General features: G+C 42.7%; 2 protein-coding genes across 3 annotated transcripts in view; one reads left to right on the forward strand and one right to left on the reverse strand.

The window, feature by feature from the left end:
- RINT1 (RAD50 interactor 1) overlaps window positions 1-8,135 on the forward strand; it is a 34,330-nt gene extending 26,195 nt beyond the window's left edge. For both annotated transcript variants that reach the window (XM_032304325.1, XM_032304326.1), the window contains exons 12-15: window positions 1,567-1,781; window positions 6,269-6,449; window positions 6,524-6,642; window positions 7,556-8,135. In XM_032304325.1, the coding sequence (XP_032160216.1) occupies window positions 1,567-1,781; window positions 6,269-6,449; window positions 6,524-6,642; window positions 7,556-7,748 (708 nt within the window). In that variant the 3' untranslated portion in view covers window positions 7,749-8,135. The remainder of the gene's footprint in view (window positions 1-1,566; window positions 1,782-6,268; window positions 6,450-6,523; window positions 6,643-7,555) is intronic.
- EFCAB10 (EF-hand calcium binding domain 10) lies at window positions 7,854-18,428 on the reverse strand. The gene is made up of 4 exons (XM_032304331.1): window positions 18,152-18,428; window positions 9,598-9,762; window positions 9,399-9,486; window positions 7,854-7,931 (listed from the first exon to the last, which is right to left on the reverse strand). The coding sequence occupies exons 1-4, from the start codon at window positions 18,258-18,260 to the stop codon at window positions 7,895-7,897; spliced, it is 399 nt and encodes a 132-aa protein (XP_032160222.1). The 5' UTR covers window positions 18,261-18,428; the 3' UTR covers window positions 7,854-7,894.
- Between the last annotated feature and the right edge of the window lie 1,695 nt (window positions 18,429-20,123).

A 20,123-nucleotide genomic window follows, 5' to 3' on the forward strand; every position in this document is an offset into this window, starting at 1 on the left:
GCTACCCAGATGCTCCACATTTTAATCTTTTTTTTTTTTTTTTTAAAGATTTATTTATTTATTTGACAGACAGAGATCAGAAGTAGGCAGAGAGCCCAATGCGGGTCTTGATCCCAAGACTCCCGAGATCATGACCTGAGCCGAAGGCAGAGGCTTAACCCACCCAGGCACCCCTCACATTTTAATTTTCTTAACTGTCAGAAATCTCTCCTGGTTTTACTACGACTCTTAGTCTGTACCCAGAAAAAATGACTACCCAAAGAAGTTAGCCATCAGGCAAATGCAAATGAAAATCACAATGAAACCTCTACCTCTGAAACCAATAATACATTATATGTTAATTGAATTTAAATAAAAATAAAAAATAAAATCGCAGTGAGATGGGCTGCCTGGGTAGCTCAGTCGGTTTCTCTTGATTTCAACTCAGGTCATGATCTCAGGATTGTGAGATCCAGCCCCACCTTGGGCTCTGTGCTGGGTAAAGAGTCTGCTTGAGATTCTGTCTCTCCTCCCACCAGCCCCTCCCCCCGCTCCGGCTCCTTGCACACACTCTCTCTCTCAGTCTCAAAAACAAACAAACACAGTGAGTTACCACTAAATATAAACTAAGATGGCTATAATAAAACAGTAAGTGTTATCAGTGCAGCTGTGGAGAAATTTGAATGGTCACACATGGTTTGTACAGTCACTGTGGAAAACAGTCTGTCATATCTCCAGATAGTTAAACCTAGAATTACCATATGATCTAGCAATTGTACTTCTAGGTGTATCCAAGAGAAATAAAGACTATGTCTATAAAAAACTTACACAATGTTCATAGCAGTATTATTCATAAAGACAAAAAGTGGAAAGAACCTAATTATCTGTCAAATGATGACTGAATAAATAAATATAAATAAAATGTAAATATATTGGAATATTATTCAGCAGTGAAAAGAAATTAAGTACTGATTGATATATGTTACAACATAGATGAACCCTGAAAATATACTAAGTGAAAGAAGCCAGTCACAAAGAGCCATAAATTGTATAATTCCATTTATATGAAATGTCCCGAACAGGCAAGTTGACAAAGACAGGAAGATTAGTGGTTGCCTACGGTTTGGGGGGTAGGGAGGGCAGGCAGGGAAGGAATTGGGAGATGATGGTTAAGTGTGGGTATCTTTTGGGGGTAAAGAAAACATTCTAGAGGCACCTGGGTGTCTCAGTTGTTAAGCGTCTGCCTTCAGCTCAGGTCATGATCCCAGGGTCCTGGGATCGAGCCCCACATTGGGCTCCCTGCTCAGCAGGGAGTCTGCTTATCTCTCTCCCACTCCCCCTGCTTGTGTTTCCTCTCTTCCTGTCTTTCTCTGTTAAATAAATAAAATCTTAAAAAAAAAAAAGATTCTAAAATTGACTCTGGTGATAAATGCACAACTCTGAATGTACTCTAAAACCCAATGAATTGTCCATTTGAAATGAATAAGATGTAGTACATGAATTATATTTCAAGCTGTTAAAAAAGAAGTATCTTTTTTTTTTTTAAGAAGTATTTTAATAACCATGTGAACCTGTTTTTGCTTTCAGTTTTTCCTACAACTTCAACAGGCAGCACTGGAAGTCTTTGCAGAGAATAACACCCTCAGTAAGTTGCAGCTGGGACAGCTAGCCTCCATGGAGAGTTCTGTCTTTGATGACATGATTAACCTGCTAGAACGTTTAAAGCATGATATGTTGACCCGCCAAGTAGACCACGTTTTTAGAGAAGTTAAAGAAGCTGCAAAATTGTATAAAAAAGAAAGGTAAGTCCTTTTTTATTTTCTGACAACTCAACTCTCAAATCCAGTTTGCTAAAAATTGAAAGATGATAAATATCTATTTTTCTCAAATTATTCCAAAAAACAGAAGAGGAAGGAAAGCTTCTTAATTCACTCCATGAGGCCAACATTACCTTGATACCAAAACCAGATAAAGGCACCACAAAAAAAGAATTATAGGCCAATATCACGGATGAACATAGATGCAAACATCCTCAACAAAATACTACCAAGCCAAACCCAACAGTGCATTAAAAAAAAATAATTTGTCACGATCAAGTGGGATTTATTCCTGGCTTGCAAGTGTAGTTCAGTATTTGCAAATCTGTCAGCATGAACACGTTACATCAAATAGAGAAAGGATAACCATATGATCATTTCAGTAGATGCAGAAAAAACATTTGACACAGTACAACACCCATGATAAAAACCCTCAACAAAGTAGGTTTAGAGAGAGCACACCTCAACATGATAAAGGCCATCTGTGAAAATCGCACAGCAAACATCATCCTCAGTGGGGGAAAACTGAGAGCCTTTCCCCCTAAGGTCAGGAACAAGACAGGGATGTCCACTCTCCCATTTTATTCAGCCTAATACTGGAAGTCCTAACCACAGCGATCAGACAACAGAAAGAAACAAAAGGCATCCACATTGGTAAGGAGGAAGTAAAACTTTGCTGAAGACATGATACTGTATACAGAAAACCTAAAAGACTCCACCAACAAACTGCTAGAACTGATCATGAATTCAGTAAAGTCAGAGAATATACAACATACAAAAGTCTGTTGCATTTCTATCCACCAGTAATGAAGCAGAGAAAGAAATTAAGAAAACCATCCCATTTAAAATTGCACCCAAAATAATAAGGTAACCTAGGAATAAATCCAACCAAAGAGGTGAAAGACCAGTCCTCTGAAAGCTATAGCACGGATGGAAGAAATTGAAGATGACACAAAGAGATGTAAAGACATTCCATGCTCATGGATTGAAAGAACAAACATTGTTAAAATGTCTATGCTACCCAAAGCAGTCTACACATTTAATGCAATCCCTATCAAAATACCAACAGCATCTTTCACAGAGCTAGAACAAACAATCCTAAAATTTGTATGGAGCCGCAAAAGACCTCAAGTAGCCAAAGTAATCTCGGAGGGAAAAAAAAAGTGTAGCTGAAAGCAGCAGGATTCCAGACCTCAAGTTATATGACAAAGCTATAGACATCAAAAGAGTACTGGCCCCCAGAATAGACATATAGATCATAAAACAGAATAGAAAACCCAGAAATAAATCCATGATTATATGGTCAATTAATCTTCGACAAAGCAGGAAAGAAAAATGGGAAAAAGACAGTCTCCTCAACAAATGTTGGGCTGGGGCGCCTGGGTGGCTCAGTGTGTCAATGCCTCTGCCTTCGGCTCAGGTCATGGTCCCAGGTCCTGGGATCGAGCCCTGCATCAGGCTTTCTGCTCAGCAGGGAGCCTGCTTCCTCCTCTCTCTCTCTGCCTACCTCTCCCCCTACTTGAGATCTCTGTCTGTCAAATAAATAAATAAAATCTTAAAACAAAAAACAAATGGTGTTGGGAAAACTGGACAGCTACTTGAAAAGGATGAAAACTGGGCCACTTTCTTACACCATATACAAAAATAAACTCAAAATGGATTAAAGACCTAAATGTGAGACCTGGAACCTTAAAAATTCAGGAAGAGAACACTAGCCGGAACTCACATATCGACCATAACAACTTTCCTCTAGATAGGTCCCCTGAGGCAAGGGAAACAAAAGCAAAAATAAACTATTCGGGCTACATCAGAATAAAAAGCTTCAGTACAGAAAGAAAAGTCAATAACTAAAAGGCAATCTACAGAATGGGAGAAGATATTTGTAAATCCATATCCAATAAAGGGTTATATATCCAAAATATATAGAGAACTTCTAAAACTCAAAAAATAAATAGGCCAATTAAAAAATGGGCAGGAGCACCCCGGTGGCTTAGCCAGTTGAGTGTGGGACTCTTGATTTCAACACAGGTCTTGATCTCAGGATCGGGAGTTTAAGCCCTGCATTAGGCTCCATGGAGCTCACTTTAAAACAAAACAAAACAAAAACGGCAGAAGACCTGAACAGACATTTTTTCCAAAGAAGACATCCAGACGGCCAGCAAACACATGAAAAGATACTCATCATCACTGACCATCAGGAAAATGCAAATCAAAACCACAATGAGATATGGCCTCACACCTGTTGGAATGGCTAAAATAAAAAACAAGAAAAAACAGGTATTGGTGAGGATATGGAGAAAGGGGAATCCTCCTACACTGTTGGTGGGAATGCAAGCTGGTGCAGCCACTCTGGAAAACAGTGTGGAGGTTCCTCAAGAAGTTAAAAATAAAGTAACCCTATGATCCAGCAATCCCAGTACCGGGTATTTACCCAAAGAATACAGAAACACTAATTCAAAGGAATGAATGCACCGCAATGTTTATAGCAGTACTATCTACAATAGCCAAGTTAGGGAAACAGCCCAAGTGTCCGTCAACTGATGAATGGATAAAGATACACACACACACAGTGTGCACGTATCATAGTATATGTAATACAATGGAATATTATTCAGACATAAACAAGAATGAAATCTTGCCATTTGCAAGACATGAATGGAGCTAGAGAGTATTATGCTAAGTTAAATAAATCAGAGAAAGATAAATAGCGTAAGATTTCACTCGAATGTAGAATTTAAGACACAAAACAAATGAGCATAGGGGGAAACAGACAGATCAAGAAAGAGACTCCTAACAATGGAGAACACACTGCTGGTTACCAGGGGGGAGGTAGTTGGAGGAATGAGTGAAATAGGTGACAGGGATTAAGGGAGTGCGCTTGTGGTGAGCACCGGTGATTTAAATAAAAACTTAAAGGGACACCTGGGTGCCTCAGTTGGTTAAGCTGCAGCCTTGGCTCAGGTCATGATCTCAGGGGCAGGGGATCGAGTCTGACATCAGGCTCCTTGCTCAGCAGGGAGCCGGCTTCTCTCTCTGCCTCTGCCTGCCACTCTGCCTGCTTATGCACGTTCTCTCTCTCTCTCTCTGACAAATAAATAAATGAAATCTTAAAATAATTAATTTTTAAGACCTTAAAAACAAATTGAAAGATGATACATATAGTCAACTTCCAAGGCATCTAGACAGCAGAGTTTGGCTCTTTATGCTACAAACTTTACCTTTTGATGGAAATCTTTCTAAAATATATTCAGACATTCTTTATCAGAATAAACTGATCATAGTTGAGCTCCAGGACTGTCTGTAAATACAGGGAGCTGGTGTGTGATGTGGAGCTGAAGGGCCTGTCATCGCTCTACCAAGCACGGTCCAAGGGTGTCCTTTGCGCACCTGCCTGTACACTTGATCCCGCTGTGGTTCTGTGTGCGCCACACAATGTCCTCTGGGAGAACAGTGCTGGTCACATGGAGTATTTCTAATTAGTGTGGAAGTCACATGTGACAGTGCCGGTCACATGGAGTATTTCTAATCAGTGTGGAAGTGTTTTCAGTCCCTGTGATCTTGCCGAAAATCAGATCACGAAGTTAGCAGATGTCTTAAATGCTAATACGGGTTACATGTTGCCTGTTTTATAAATATTTCAGTAAGTCATATTAAAATTGGGGGATTTAAAAAAAAACTATCATCCTCATTACATAGGGGGCATTTAATGTAGAACTAAAGTATAAATTGGGCACCTGGGTGGTTCAGTGGGTTAAGCCCCTGCCTTTGGCTCAGGTCATGATCTCAGGGTCCTGGGATCGAGCCCCACATTGGGCTCTCTGCTCAGCAGGGAGCCTGCTTTCCTCTCTCTCTCTGCCTGCATCTCTGCCTACTTGTGATTTCTGTCAAATAAATAAATAAAATCTTTAAAAAAAAGCACTAAAGTATAAATTTATTTATTTAAGATTTTATTTATCTATTAGAGAGAGAGAGAGAGAGAGAGCATGAGCAGGGGGGAGAGGGAGAAGCAGACTGACTCCCCGCTGAGCAGGGAGCCCAACGCAGGGCTTGATCCTGGCACCCTGGGATCATGACGCTCAACCAACTGGAGCCACCCAGGCACCCCAAATAGATTTATTTTCTGAGAGAGCTTTTCATGCTGGGCTGTATATCATTTCTTATCCAACATGCACTTCCCCGAATTTGAAAGGATCTGTTAAATCTTTCAAAACACCATGTTTGGGGGCACCTGGGTGGCTCAGTGGGTTAAGCCTCTGCTTTCGGCTCAGGTCATGATCCCAGGACCCTGGGATCGAGCCCCGCATCGGGCTCTCTGCTCAGCAGGGAACCTGCTTCCTCCTCTCTCTCAGCCTCTCTGCCTACTTGTGATCTCTGCCTATCAACAAACAAACAAACAAAAAAACCACCACGTTTGGAAAATCTTGTAGTCATACTTAAAGTGCCACAGGCCGCGCCGCTCTTGTGTCTTGCAGATGGCTGTCCTTGCCGTCGCAGGCCGAGCAGGCGGTGATGTCCCTGTCCAGCTCGGCCTGCCCGCTCCTGCTCACGCTCAGAGACCGCTCCCTTCAGCTGGAACAGCAGCTCTGCTTCTCCTTATTTAAAATTTTCTGGCAAATGCTTGTGGAGAAGCTGGATGTGTACATCTACCAAGAAGTAAGTAAGAGCAGACTGCATGTCGGGGCCGCGAGGATCAAGGCGACTGTAACATGAGTTGCTCTTTGTTTCAGATCATTCTGGCTAATCACTTCAATGAAGGAGGAGCAGCTCAGCTGCAGTTTGATATGACCCGGAACCTGTTCCCCCTGTTCTCCCACTATTGCAAGAGACCGGAAAATTATTTTAAACAGTAAGCTCGATATTTAACAGTGACTGCTAATGTATCGCATGTTTAGAGGAGGTTGATTCCTTTTGTTTTTTTTTGTTTTTTTTTTTTTTTAAATAATAACTCTCAGGGTTCCAGTGATGTTTGGTGGGATAAGTAAGGCATCAATTGAAATTTTAAAATATCCATTATGTACCCAGATAATCAAAGATGTGATTCATGATCCCCCAGATTTATCAGGACTGGATCTAAACTACGTGTTGGGCCTTTTGTTTCTTGCATTTGGTTGAATGCTCCTATTTGCCTGTTACTAGAGAGAGAAAATGCAAACAAGTGTAATTCTGCCATATTCAAGAAGTAGAAGAAATTAAAATTATGCTTAGTACCTAATAGTAAGCCAGGCCTGAAGAAAATCTGTTTTCTTAAATATTTAGTATTAATTTTGATTCTAAGCATAACTATAAATGTATGTAAGAACATTTTAGAAATTGCTGATGTAAAATTTATATTATTGGGGGGAATTTGAGATTATAAAGTATTCCTTTTAAAGTTATTATAAAATGAAAGATTTATTTTTGCTCATTTTAGTAAGTCATCTGAAATTTTTTTTGTTTCTCTTCCCATATTCTAATCTAACTAAACGCTAAGCTACATACAATAGGCTATTATGTTAGTATCATTATTATATTTTGGGAAGTAATAGATACATATTGAAAACAATGGTCCTATTATAGTAATCTAATGAAATGTAAACACTATACAAATACATCGTCCTAATGTGTTAAAAGAGCCAAATAAATCCATCAATACTTTTTACAGAAGGCATATGGACTAGCAGTGCAGGGAAGTTGTTTCTGAAAATGAGTATATTATGGAGTGATGTGGATGATACAGATAATGGACCTCCTGCCCTTTTTTTTTTTCTTTTTCTTAACAGTGTCAAAGAAGCCTGTATTGTTTTGAACCTGAACGTTGGTTCTGCCCTACTTCTGAAAGACGTCCTCCAGTCCGATTCTGGGCAGTCTCAGGCCACAGCGGCCTTAAATGAAGTTGGAATTTACAAACTGGCTCAACAAGATGTTGAGATTCTACTTAATTTGAGGACAAACTGGCCTAACACTGGAAAATGATGCATCTTTTTTTGTTTTGGAGTTTTTCGTTTTTAACAAAGAAGAAGCCAGTTGGATTTCGAGTTATATGATGATGTTCTGAATTAATGAAACTGGACAATTGAAAACTTTATAGAATCATTTATTATCTTGAACTTACAGTGTTATTAAAATGCTGACCATATTTTCTGAGTCCTCTTGTTCCTAAGAAAATAAAAACAGAAAACTCAGAAGCCAGAAAAACTCAAGAGTAATTCCATTTACAAATATAAATGCTATGTCTGTCTGTTAAGTAAGATACAAGAGCAGAGATAATAAATTACAATGAATTTTCAATTTCCTATGCTAATTAAGGGAGACTACTGTAGATAATCAAACACAGCAAATAAATTTTTTTTAAAAAATCAATGTAGAATGCATGTTTATAATTGAGGTTCCTGTATTTGGTTTGGAAATTCACTGTGTTTCCTGCAAGAAAACATATGAGATGGTGACTAAAACAGAATTGCTCTCATTTTCCACAAATGTCCTTACATTTAAAATCCTTCCTAGGGGCGCCTAGGTGGCTCAGTAGGTGAGCATTAGACTCTTGGTTTCGGCTTAGGTCATCATCTCAGGGTCATGGGATGGAGCCCCATGCTTTGGGCCCCGGCTCAGTGGGGAGTCTGCTGCAGGTTCTCGTTCTCCCCCTCCCTCTAACCCCTACCCCGTGTGTGTGCTCTCTCTCATAAATAAATAAACCTTTAAAAATAAATAAATAAATAAAATCTTTCCTAGTTCCATTCCATATGACAGTAGACAGCCTTCTCTTTTGGACGAAACATTTCAGGCCAGAGCACTGTGTTTCAGTCTTTCCCCACAAGGGTAGGGATGGGAACTAAACAGTTTTTGTCTGATATTTATGTAAGTGACAACGAGCTGGGAATCTTTAACTCTCCTTTTCTTCCAACTTTTCCTTGGCTCTGGACTCTGTTACATAATGATTTCTTGATTAATAAATCCTCAGAGAACAAAATATTTAAAGGCATTGAGTTACATTGGTCAGAAGCCTACAGCTATCAAATTTTATTCCTTTTTTTTTTTTTTTTCTGATTTAGCATTTAGTTAGTACTTTTCAAGTGTAATACTCCAAATCTAAAATTGTTGGGCTAGCATGCAACTTACACTGATATTTTTGTTTTGTTTTTTTTGTTTGTTTTGAGTAAGCCCTGCACCCAACAGGGGGCTTGAACTCATGACCCTGAGATCAAGAGTCTCATTCTCTACTGATTGAGCTAGTCAGGCCCTACAACCTCTACTACTGATAAACATCTACTTTGTGATAAATAACTTTGAGGAAATATTCTGAGAGAACTTCTACTGCTCTATATTTTATAAAGAGATTTTCCAACTGGTGTATTAGGCTCAAAGCTTTTCTGTGAGTTTTAGCAGACTGGGGCTTCTCCCCCTCATTCTTTGAGAACTGCTGGGCTTTCCCATTGAGAAAAGAATGAATCTGCCCCAGAATTTCCTAATTCCAGACTTGACTGTCACTCCTTGCTTTCTAGACAGCTGGACGTTTCAAGGGAATGAAATGTTTCTGTCAAAAGGTAGGAACTTCTGTTTTAAATTATAGTCCTTGTACCTCAAAGTCATGTTCATTAAATATCAGCCACGTCAAAATAAACTTACACTTCAGATCTGAATTTTTCCAAAGTTATCACATGTCCATCATCTTGTAAAACTTCATCTTCATCCAACAGACCCAGGGTTTTCAGGCCTGTAAAGTCAGAATGAGAAAAGGAAAATTCATGAAGCGAGCATTATTTTCAACTAAGGAAAGTTAAAAAATGAGCACGAACTGTTACTTCAGTGAGTAGAAGATACTGACCTTCTCGGTACTGGACAAATGATATGGTGCCTTTATGTGAAGTGTCCATCATCTCAAACATAGACACGATGTTAGAGTGATCCATAAAGAAAGGAAAAGCCACGCCTGTTACTTTGGCAATTCTCAGTCGTTCCAATATAGATATTAAATACTCTCTTGGTTTTTCTGTAAAAGAATGGTTCCAATTCTTTCTGATATAAAATTAAGATATATCACACATGGAAACAGTCATTTAACAATTATTAAATAACTACGTTCAAGGTTCTGTACTAGGCACTGGGGTATTACACCTTGCTCACATGCAAAACAAGACATTAGACAATTAATTACTCTACCCCAGATATAGGACCTGGGAATTTTAAAAAAAAGAGCTCCTCAGGTGATTCTAATTTGTAGATAAGTGTCGAGGGGGAGAAAAAAAAAGGATAAAATGAGGGGTGCCTGGGTGGCTCAGTGGGTTAAAGCCTCTGCCTTCAGCTTGGTCAGGATCCCAGAGTTCTGGGATCGAGCCCTGCATCGGGCTCTCTGCTCCACAGGGAGCCTGCTTCTTACTCTCTCTCTGCCTGCCTCTCTGCCTACTTGTGATCTCTGTCAAATAAATAAATAAAATCTTAAAAAAAAAAAAAGGCTTTTTCTTGAGAATTTTATAAATAAATAAAAGTAGGAAAGTATAACGAACCTGTCAACCCACTTTAACTTAAAATTTGTGGCCAGTCTCATTTCACCATCATCTCATCCAGGCCCCCTCTTGCTGTATTGTTTTGAAGTCAATTACAGTGATATTGCATTAATAAATACTTGAGCATGTATCCCTAACAGATAAGGACTCCTTCTGAGATATAACTGACATGTAGCATTATGTAAGTTTACATAACATGTTGATTTGGTACATTTTTAATTTGCAATATGATTGTCACTGTAGTATTTGCTGACACCTTTACCACATATTTCTTTAAGATCTAGTCTCTTAGCAAGTTTAGTGTTTATCATACAGTGATGCTGTCTGTAAGCCCTATGCTGTGCATTAATTTCCAAGAATTACCTTACTTGCCCTCAAACAACAGCTCTCCTACTCCGCCACCACTCACCATTCTACTCCATTTCTACAACTGGCTTTGTTAGATTCCCTGTATAAGTGGTGTCTTGCAGTATTTGTCTTTTCTCTCACTTAGCTCACTTAGCCTATCGTCAAGGGGCATCCTCGTTGCAAATGGCAGGATCTCCTTCTTTCTCATGGCTGAATAATATTCCATTGTATAAATATACCACAGCTTCATTATTCATTTATCTGTAGACAGACACTTGGGCTGTTTCCATACCTTGGTTTTTGTGAATTATGCAGCAGTAAACATAAGTGCGTAGATATCTCCTTCAGACCCTGTTTTTATTTCCTTTGGATATACACCCAGAAGTGGAATTGCTGAGGCATATGGTAGTTCCGATTTAATTTTTTTTTTTTAAGATTTTATTTATTTACTGGGGCGCCTGGGTGGCTCAGTGGGTTAAAGCCTCTGCCTTTGGCTCGGGTCATGATCTCAGGGTCCTGGGATCGAGCCCCGCATCAGGCTCTCTGCTCAGCGGGGAGCCTGCTTCCTCCTCACTCTCTCTGCTTGCTTGTGCTCTCTCTCTCTCAAATAAATGAATAAATAAAATACTAAAAAAAAGATTTTATTTATTTATTTGACAGAGATCACAAGTAGGCAGAGAGGCAGACAGAGAGAGAGGGGGAAGCACGCTCCCCACTGAGCAGAGAGCCTGATGCGGGGCTCAATCCCAGGACCCTGAGAGCCCAAAGCAGAGGCTTAACCCACTGAGCCACCCAAGTGCCCCGATTTAATTTTTTTGAGGAACCTCTATACTGTTTTCCATAGTGGCATTTCCCTGATAATTGGTGATGTTGGGCATCTTTCTATGTACCTGCGGGCCATTGTATACGTTCTTTGGAAAAATGTCTATTTAGCTCATCTGCCCATTTTTTTAAAGTTTTTTATTTTTTATTTTTTTTAGTAACTGCTACATTGAGCCCCAACATGGGGCTCAAACTCATGACCCCAAGATCAGGAGTCCTGTGTTCTCCTGACTAAGCCAGCCAGGAGCCCTGCCTTGCCCATTTAAAAATATATATATTTTTTATTTACTTGTCAGATAGAGAGTGAGAGTGAGTGAGCACAAGCAAGGGAGTGGCAGACAGAGGGAGAAGCAGGCTCCCCGCCAAGCAGGAAGCCTGATGCGGGACTCGATCCCAGGACCCCGGGATCATGACCTGAGCTGAAGGCAGATGTCCTATTTTTTTTTTTTTAAAGATTTTATTTATTTATTTGACAGAGAGAAATTACAAGTACACTGAGAGGCAGGCAGAGAGAGAGAGAGAGAAGGAAGCAGGCTCCCTGCTGAGCAGAGAGCCCGATGCGGGACTCGACCCCAGGACCCTGAGATCATGACCTGAGCCGAAGGCAGCGGCTTAACCCACTGAGCCACCCAGGCGCCCCAGATGTCCCATTTTTAAATCAATTTTTTTGCTATTAAGTTGTAGGAGTTCTTTATACATTTTAGATCTTAAATGATACATAGTTAGCAAATATTTTCTCCTATAGGTTGCCTTTCCATTTTGTTGATTCTTTTGTGGTTCAGAAGCTTTAAATATGACATAATCCCAGCTGTTGGTTTTTTTCATTTTGTTCTTTGTGCTTCTGGTGATGTATCTAAAAAATCATTGCCAAGACCTGTGTCAGGGAGCTTCTTCCCTGTGTTTTCTTCTAGGAATCTTATGGTATCAGGTTGTCCCACAAATTTTATGAATTGAGAACACTTTTTAAATTTTAAAAAGTTGGGGTGCCTGGATGGCTCAGTCAGTTAAGCATCTGACTTCAGCTCAGATCATGATCTCAGCATCCTGTCCAACATGGAGCCCCATGTTGGGCTCCGCGCTAAGCAGGAAGTCTGCTCCTCTCCCTCTCCCTCTGCCTCTTCCCATGCTCGTGCGCGCTCTCTCTCTCTCAAATAAATAGAATTTTTAAAAAATAGTAAAGTTTTAAAAAATAAAAGTGAATTTAGCGGCTCAGTCCTTAAGTGTCTGCCTCCGGCTCAGGTCGTGATCCCAGGGTCCCAGGATTGAGTCCTGCATCAGGCTCCCTGCTCCATGGGAAGCCTGCTTCTCCGTCTCCCACTCCCCCTGCTGTTCCCTCTCTCAATGTCTTTCTATGTCAAATAGATAAATAAAATCTTTAAAAAATGAATTTAAACACTTATTCAAATAGCACCCACACATTGTGATTACGTTTTTAGATCTCTCTTGTGCCTTTCTGTACAAATTTTAACAGACTATAGAAACAATTGGGTTACTGAAGGCAATCCCGTCACGTATGTGGTCTTCTGTCGCTTCTTTCCGAACTACTTATCAAATTCAGAAAAAGAAAAAAGGCCAAGTTTGAATTTCAATTTACTACTTTTCTTTTTAAGGACAGAGTAAGTAAATAATGCTAATGGAACTCGGTGTATTTCTCTGATGAAGGATTTGTACTGTATATCCCTTAGACTACATGAGATGTTATCATGTTTAAGTCTAGAGTCTATAATTTATACTCTGCCTGATTCTAAAAATGTTTTGAAAATGCTTACAACAGAAGTAATAAAAATATTACCTTTAAAGAAATATTTTATTTTTAAGTAATCTCTCTACCTGACATGGAGCTTGAACTCACAACCCCTAGAACAAGAGTCATTTGCTCCACTGACTGAGGAAGCCAGCCGCCCCTAAAGATAGGACTTCTTAAAAACACGAAAAGGGGTTGCCTGGCTGACTCAGATGGTTGAGCATCCCACTCTTGGTTTCAGGTCAGGTCATCTCAGGGTCCTGGGATTGGGCCCCACGTCAGGCTCTGCACTGGTCATGGAGTTGGCTTGAGATTCTCTCTCCCCTCTCCCTCCCTTTGCTTGTCCGCGCACTCTCTCATACAAATAAATCTTTAAAAATTTAAAAAAATAAAACATGAAGGGAAGATCCAAATGTTACTAACCACCTAAAGTTCTGTAAATGTCAGCTGATAATGACAATCAGTTTTTGTAAAACAAAACCTCAAGTTCACATTTTTTTTTTTAGTTTTTTTTTAATTTATTTGTTTGACAGAGAGAGATCACAAGCAGGCAGAGAGGCAGGCAGAGAGAGAGGGGGAAGCAGGCTCCCCGCTGAGCAGAGAGCCCGACGCGGGACTCGATCCCAGGACCCTGAGATCATGACCTGAGCCAAAGACAGCGGCTTAACCCACTGAGCCACCCAGGTGCCCTCAAGTTCACATCTTAATAATAAATGCTAATAATTATTGAGCCCTCACTATGGGCCTGGTATTCCCCATAACCATCACTTCCCCAAGACCACAGCTAGTATGAATCCATAATATGCTCCCTAAAATGTGCAGTAAAGCCTGTACATTTTAGGGAGTTAGTAGGGAGTTAATAGGGAGCACTCTACTAACTCAAATATGGGAAGCATCTGGAAACCCCAAACCTTGTCAGCATGATGGTCTCCATTGAGTTTTTCCTCCTCTGTAACTCTCAAAGGTATCTTATCCTCATTTAACCATTCCCATAGCAATATCTCTCACCTGGGTTACTACAACTGTCTCTTTTTTTAAAATGAAATTTTAATTCTATTAAAGGCCTCTCCTAAGCATTTATACTCCCTCCCTCCCTAGCACAGAATTGTCACTGGGAAATGACACGTTTTCCTACCGAATGACTTCAGGTCATGTTAGGTTTTGCTGCTAAATGAGTTATGAAAATCTGTTAGTTTCCAGAGCTGATAGAATTCTGAAGTTGGGGATGTGGGATTGTAGACCTGTTCCCTCACCAGTAGTAACACAATCAAACTGCCTAGGCTTATTTTCCATAAATCCCTTTTAAATTTTTTTTTATTTTTTAAAAACGATTTTATTTATTTGTTCGACAGATGGAGATCACAAGTAGGCAGAGAGGCAGTCAGAGAGAGAGAGAGGAGGAAGCAGACTCCCTGCTGAGCAGAGAGCCCGATGTGGGGCTCGATCCCAGGACCCTGAGACCATGACCCAAGCGGAAGGCAGAGGCTTTAATCCACTGAGCCCCCCAGGTGCCCCCATAAATCCCTTCAAGATCCAAGCTTTTCAAATTGGGATCCATGTCATAATGCCAGAGGCTTCGGATAGACCCGAGGTAAAGATAATGTTTCTTCCTGAGAATCAATCATACTCTGGTGAATAATGTGAAACATTTATAGTAAGAAATGGGTATCTCTGTAGAAGAACAAAACTTGCAAATTTTTATGGTAATACAAGTGACTCCAAAGAAACTTGTCAGGCAGCAGCAGGCTAAGGTCTCAGACACCAAAGTTACAAGTCCGCTCTTCTCTGCCATTAGGAGAATCTGGGCAGGAACCTTGGAGAGGCATTGCCCTATACTCTGGACACCAGCCAAACCCCTTAGCTTCTCCTCAGTATTTCTTCATATTTTTTCGGCCCCTCCCCACTCCCTTTGGAGTTTGTAAAGATGTTTCAAGAAGTTTACATTGTGGGATGCCTAGATGGCTCAGTCGGTTAATTGTCTGCCTTTAGCTTGGGCCGTGATCTCAGGGTTCTGGGATAAAGTCCCACACCTGGCTCCCGGCTCAGCAGGGACTCTGCTTCCCTCTCTGACCTTCCCCGATGCTTGTTCTTGCTCCCTCTCTCTCAAATAAATAAATAAATAACATCTTTAAAAAAGAAAAAGTTTGGGGCGCCTGGGTGGCTCAGTGGGTTAAGCCTCTGCCTTTGGCTTGGGTCATGATCCCATGGTCCAGGGATCAAGCCCCATATAGGGCTCTCTGTTCAGTGGGGAGTCTGCTTCCCCCTGCCTCTCTCTCTGCCTTCCTCTCTGCCTACTTGTGATCTCTCTCAAATTAATAAATAAAATCTTTAAAAATAAATAAATAAATAAAAAGAAAAAGTTCACATTGTTACAGAGGGTAACAGCATCTCAGTTTCTTACATTGATAATTATTTAAATTATGAATGGGGTAGGATTACAATATTAATTGTGTAACTACTACCAGACCTCCCTCTTCCTATCCTCTGCTGAGAAAATTTGTCTTTATCTTAGATTCTCTTTCCCCCACCATGCCTTCTATAGGAGAATGCTGTTTTTGCCAGACGAGTTCAAAGCCTTTTATATTAAAGGAAAAAAACGAATCCTTGGGGCGCCTGGGTGGCTCAGTGGGTTAAGCCGCTGCCTTGGGCTCGGGTCATGATCTCAGGGTCCTGGGATCGAGTCCCGCATCGGGCTCTCTGCTCGGCAGGGGGCCTGCTTCCCTTCCTCTCTCTCTGTGATCTCTTCCCTTCCTCTCTCCTACTGTGATCTCTCTCTGTCAAATAAATAAATAAAATCTTTAAAAAAAAAAAAAAAAACGAATCCTTGAGATACCACATTGGTTGACATTAGAAAGAGCTTGAGAGAAAAAGGCCAGGAAAGAAGCAGGAAACAGAAAAAAAAAAAATCTACAAACTAAAAAAATACTACAAAGTACCTACTAGCACAGTGATTGAGAAAACAGACAAACAAAAACAAACCCACTTCAAGGCATATAAACATTTAGAACAATAGGGATAAGGGGCGCCTGGGTGGCTCATGGGTTAAGCCTCTGCTTTCAGCTCAGGTCATGATCTCAGGGTCCTGGCATAGAGCATCCACGTGGAGCCTCACGTCGGGCTCTCTGCTCAGCAGGGAGCCTGCTTCCTCCTCTCTCTCTGCCTGCTTCTCTGCCTACTTGTGATCTCTCTGTCAAATAAATAAATAAAATCTTAAAAAAAAAAAAAGGAGGACACGTATTTAAAAAGAGAAAGAGAGAGAACAGGGATAAAATAAAAACTTCCAGAAGAGAGAAAAAGTCTTCATTAAACAGGTCGAGAATCTGATGACGTCATGTCATCAGACTCTTCAGAACAACTGTGGCAATCAGAAGAGGAAGGGGCACAGCCCTCCAAATTCTGAAGGCAGTACTTTCTGAGAATTGTATCTACCCTAGTTATCATGTTTGAGTGTAGGATGAGACACTACCATACACATGAGTTCTCAAAATATTTACCGCTCCAATGAAGCACGCTCCTTGGTCTGTCCTCTAGAGGAAGGGAGAAAAGGCAAAAAAAAAAAAAAAAAAAAAAAAAAAAAAAAGTGCGGGTGGGGGAAAGAGACCCAAGCACCACAAAACAGGCTGTAAACAGAGGAGAGAGGTGAAAAGGTTAAGGTCTGAGAAGAAAGAGGGAAACCCCTGAATTACAGCCACACAGCAGCGCAGCTGGGCCATCAGTCTAGTCCGGAGCAAGAAGACAGAGCTGGGGGAGTGGTTACACCATGACTCTCCTGTCCTACCTGGAGGAGAGCTCTGCTTGCGACAAAAAGAGAATATCGATGACTGAGTAGTAATGACACAGAAAATTTAAGTCAACATTTAAAATGTGGTATTACTGGGGCTCCTGGGTGGCTCAATGAGTTAAAGCCTCTGCCTTTGGCTGGGGTCATGATCCCAGAACCCGGGGATAGAGCACACACACACACACACCCCATCCAGCTCTCTGCTCAGCAGGGAGCCTGCTTTCTCCTCTCTCTCTCAGCCTACTTGTGATCTCTGTCTGTCAAATAAATAAATAAAATCTTTAAAAAAATAAATAAAAATAAAATGGTGGTATTACTAATTTCCAGGAAATCAACAAAGGAAATACAGTCATAGCATGCTACACGGATTCGCTGTGGATATTTGCCTAATAATAATAATGCACATTCTAAATGCTGGCCACACCAAAACTGAATTATAATTTTACTGGGAAGGTGGGGATGAGTGGGAACAGGTGTGAGTGTACGTGCATGTCTGTAAGCGAGCTGACGTTTCCTCCTACACAGTATAAAGCTAAATCTAAACCCCGGGGCTGAGGGGACATTGGTAAGTAGCAGTAAAGTCTGTGATCTAGAAATATCAGGGAGTTGGCAATCATTCTTTACAACAGGAATCTGGGGCAGGGAGGGAAACGCTGTTCTTCTCTATAAGCCTTGGGGTGCTTTTTGACTTTTAAACCCCATACGCATATACTTTTATAAAAATCTAAATCAAACACGTGTTGGTTGCCAGCCGTAGGGCTAACTTATATATTACCCATTCAGTCTTCCCCCACGTGTCCCAGCTCTGTACTGCTCCCGGTTCTCCAGAAGAGGACCCTGGCGCGCAGGCCCTCGCCCACACTCCGCTAGTGTTAAGGACGACCCTCCCCCGAGCCTCTCCCCACCCGCCGCGAGCCTCCCCCTACGAGAGCCCCGCGCCGCTGGCCAGTGGCCGGCACAAAAGAGGCCGTTCAACCAGTACTCAGGGCCACGGCGTTCGCCGGCAGTAGGGCTCCAGCCGCCTAGAGGCCGGGCGGGGAGGGCGAGCTGCGGGGGTCCGGGGGACGCGAGCGGGCGGGGGGTGCGGGCGCGCAGGGAGGGCGGTACCGGGAGTTTCTGGGAACCGCCCGGGCAGGGAGGCGGGTGGGAACGAAAGCCGAGCGGTAAGCAAGACTCTTACCCGGCCGGAAAAAGAGCAGGGTGCTGGTGAGATAGTTCAGCAACTCCATAATCCGGTGTTTTTCCAAGTAATTCCTGGCCTCCAGCTCCCTGCTGCCGCGCGCCTGCATGGCTCCGCGTGGGGGCGTTGCTAGGCGACCCGGCGGCGTCGGGGCCGTTGGGCTCCACCCCCTCTGCCCCGCTCGGTCGGCCTTAGGGGGCGGCCTGAGACCGGAGTCCTCCACTTCCTCCGCGAGAGGAAGCCTGGGGCGGCGTGGGGGTGGCGCCTGCGCGGAGGCTGAGGATGGCCCGTGCAGAGCCCCTGGCGGGCGGAGGGTCCGGTTCCCCCGCTGCGCGGAGGGCTGGGCCGGGTCGGCTTTTCCTGTTTTTGTCTCGAGCACCTCGTCCAGTCCGTGCTTGTTGATCTGGGGACTGAGACCTCAGGTTCTAGTAACACAGGATGAACCTGGGGAATTAGAGAGCATACAGGGAGAGTCTTAAATCGGGGCAGGAGTCGGCCGGCTTTCTGCCCTGGGCTGCGGGTCGGGAAGCGTGCTGGGATCCTGAGCACCAACGTCTCTGCAGCTTAACCAGGCTGCGCCGAGGGGTCGTGTCGAAGACCACATGATAGTAGTGTTGAGGGAGAGTCACTGAGTACGACGGGATGCAGGTGCATAGCAGGGCCCGCGCTTCAGTCGTCGGTGTGCCTCGGAAACTGGACTCTAGGCTGGCACTTCTGTCCTGGAGGGCCAAGCTCGGAAGCCTATGGCCTTACGGTCAACAGGGAGTTATCCCAGGACAGGCACTTCAAGGAGAGGAAAGACAAATGGCCAATAAACATACGAAAATATTCCCAGCCTCTTCGACAATCCTGTAAACAAAACTACAAGAAAATGCCAGTTTACATGTAGCAGACTGGTCGTAGTTAGGAAGTTGGACAAGATCGAGCTGGCAAGGATACACTGCGACAAAGTGATGATGGGAGCCCAAATTGGAACACCCACTTTGGACAATCGATTTGGAATTATCTTGATAAAGCAAGCATGTTTCTGCACTCAGCCGCTCTTGGACAGGTGTACCTGGATATGTGCCCAAGAATGTTCACAGCAGCACTCTTCATAATAACAAACACTGACAACAGCCCCAAAGTTCATCAAGAACACAATGGATTGGGGAGCCTGGGTGGCTCAGTTGGTTGGGCATCTGCCTTTGGCTCAGGTCATGATCCCATGTATTGTGGAATAGAGCCCCATATGCGGCTTCGTGCTCCCCGTGGAGTGTGCATGTCCCTCTGCTCTTTCCTGGTTTGTGCTGTCTCTCTCTCTCTGTCTCTCAAATAAATGAATAAAATCTTAAAAATGTCAGGACTGTTCTTTAATGGAGGGAGAGAAGACTGCGTGGTGGTCCATTGGAGACGGTGATTTCTGCCTGGTGCTCTAAGCTCAAGACATTTGGTCCTCCCCGTGGGAGCTTCACTTACTCTACCTGGGTTACTCGGGCCCTGAATAAATAGCTCTGCTCTTGGAACCTCAGATGACCTAGAACCTTGACCTGGAAATGCAGCGGTCTGATCTTCTGTGACTGTGGAGTCAGGCTGCACGATGGACCCTGCGGACGTCTTCCTGACTCACTGTCTTCTGTTCCAAAAGGCCTGGCAGCAGTTCCTGTGCCCAGTGCTCCCTCTTACAATTCCCACGGAAGTCATGCTAAAGAGAAGTATCCAGATGCCACCTAGTGGAGCCAGCTATTTGTGTTGATGCCTTTCCTCTCAAGATTTTACGTATTTGAGAGTGTGTGTGCCTGAGCATGAGCAGGGGGGAGGGCAGAGGGAGAAGCAGACACCCCGCTGAGCAGGTTGCTCCACGCGGGGCTCGATGTGGGGCTCGAACCCAAAACCCTGGGATCGTGACCTGACCCAAAGGGGGATGCTTAGCAGACTGAGCCAGCCAGGTGCCCCATGCTGGTGCCATCTCTTAAGGCAATTTGGGCTTAAT

Source organism: Mustela erminea, chromosome 11 (genome assembly GCF_009829155.1).
Source record: "Mustela erminea isolate mMusErm1 chromosome 11, mMusErm1.Pri, whole genome shotgun sequence".
NCBI classification, from domain to species: Eukaryota; Metazoa; Chordata; class Mammalia; order Carnivora; family Mustelidae; genus Mustela; species Mustela erminea.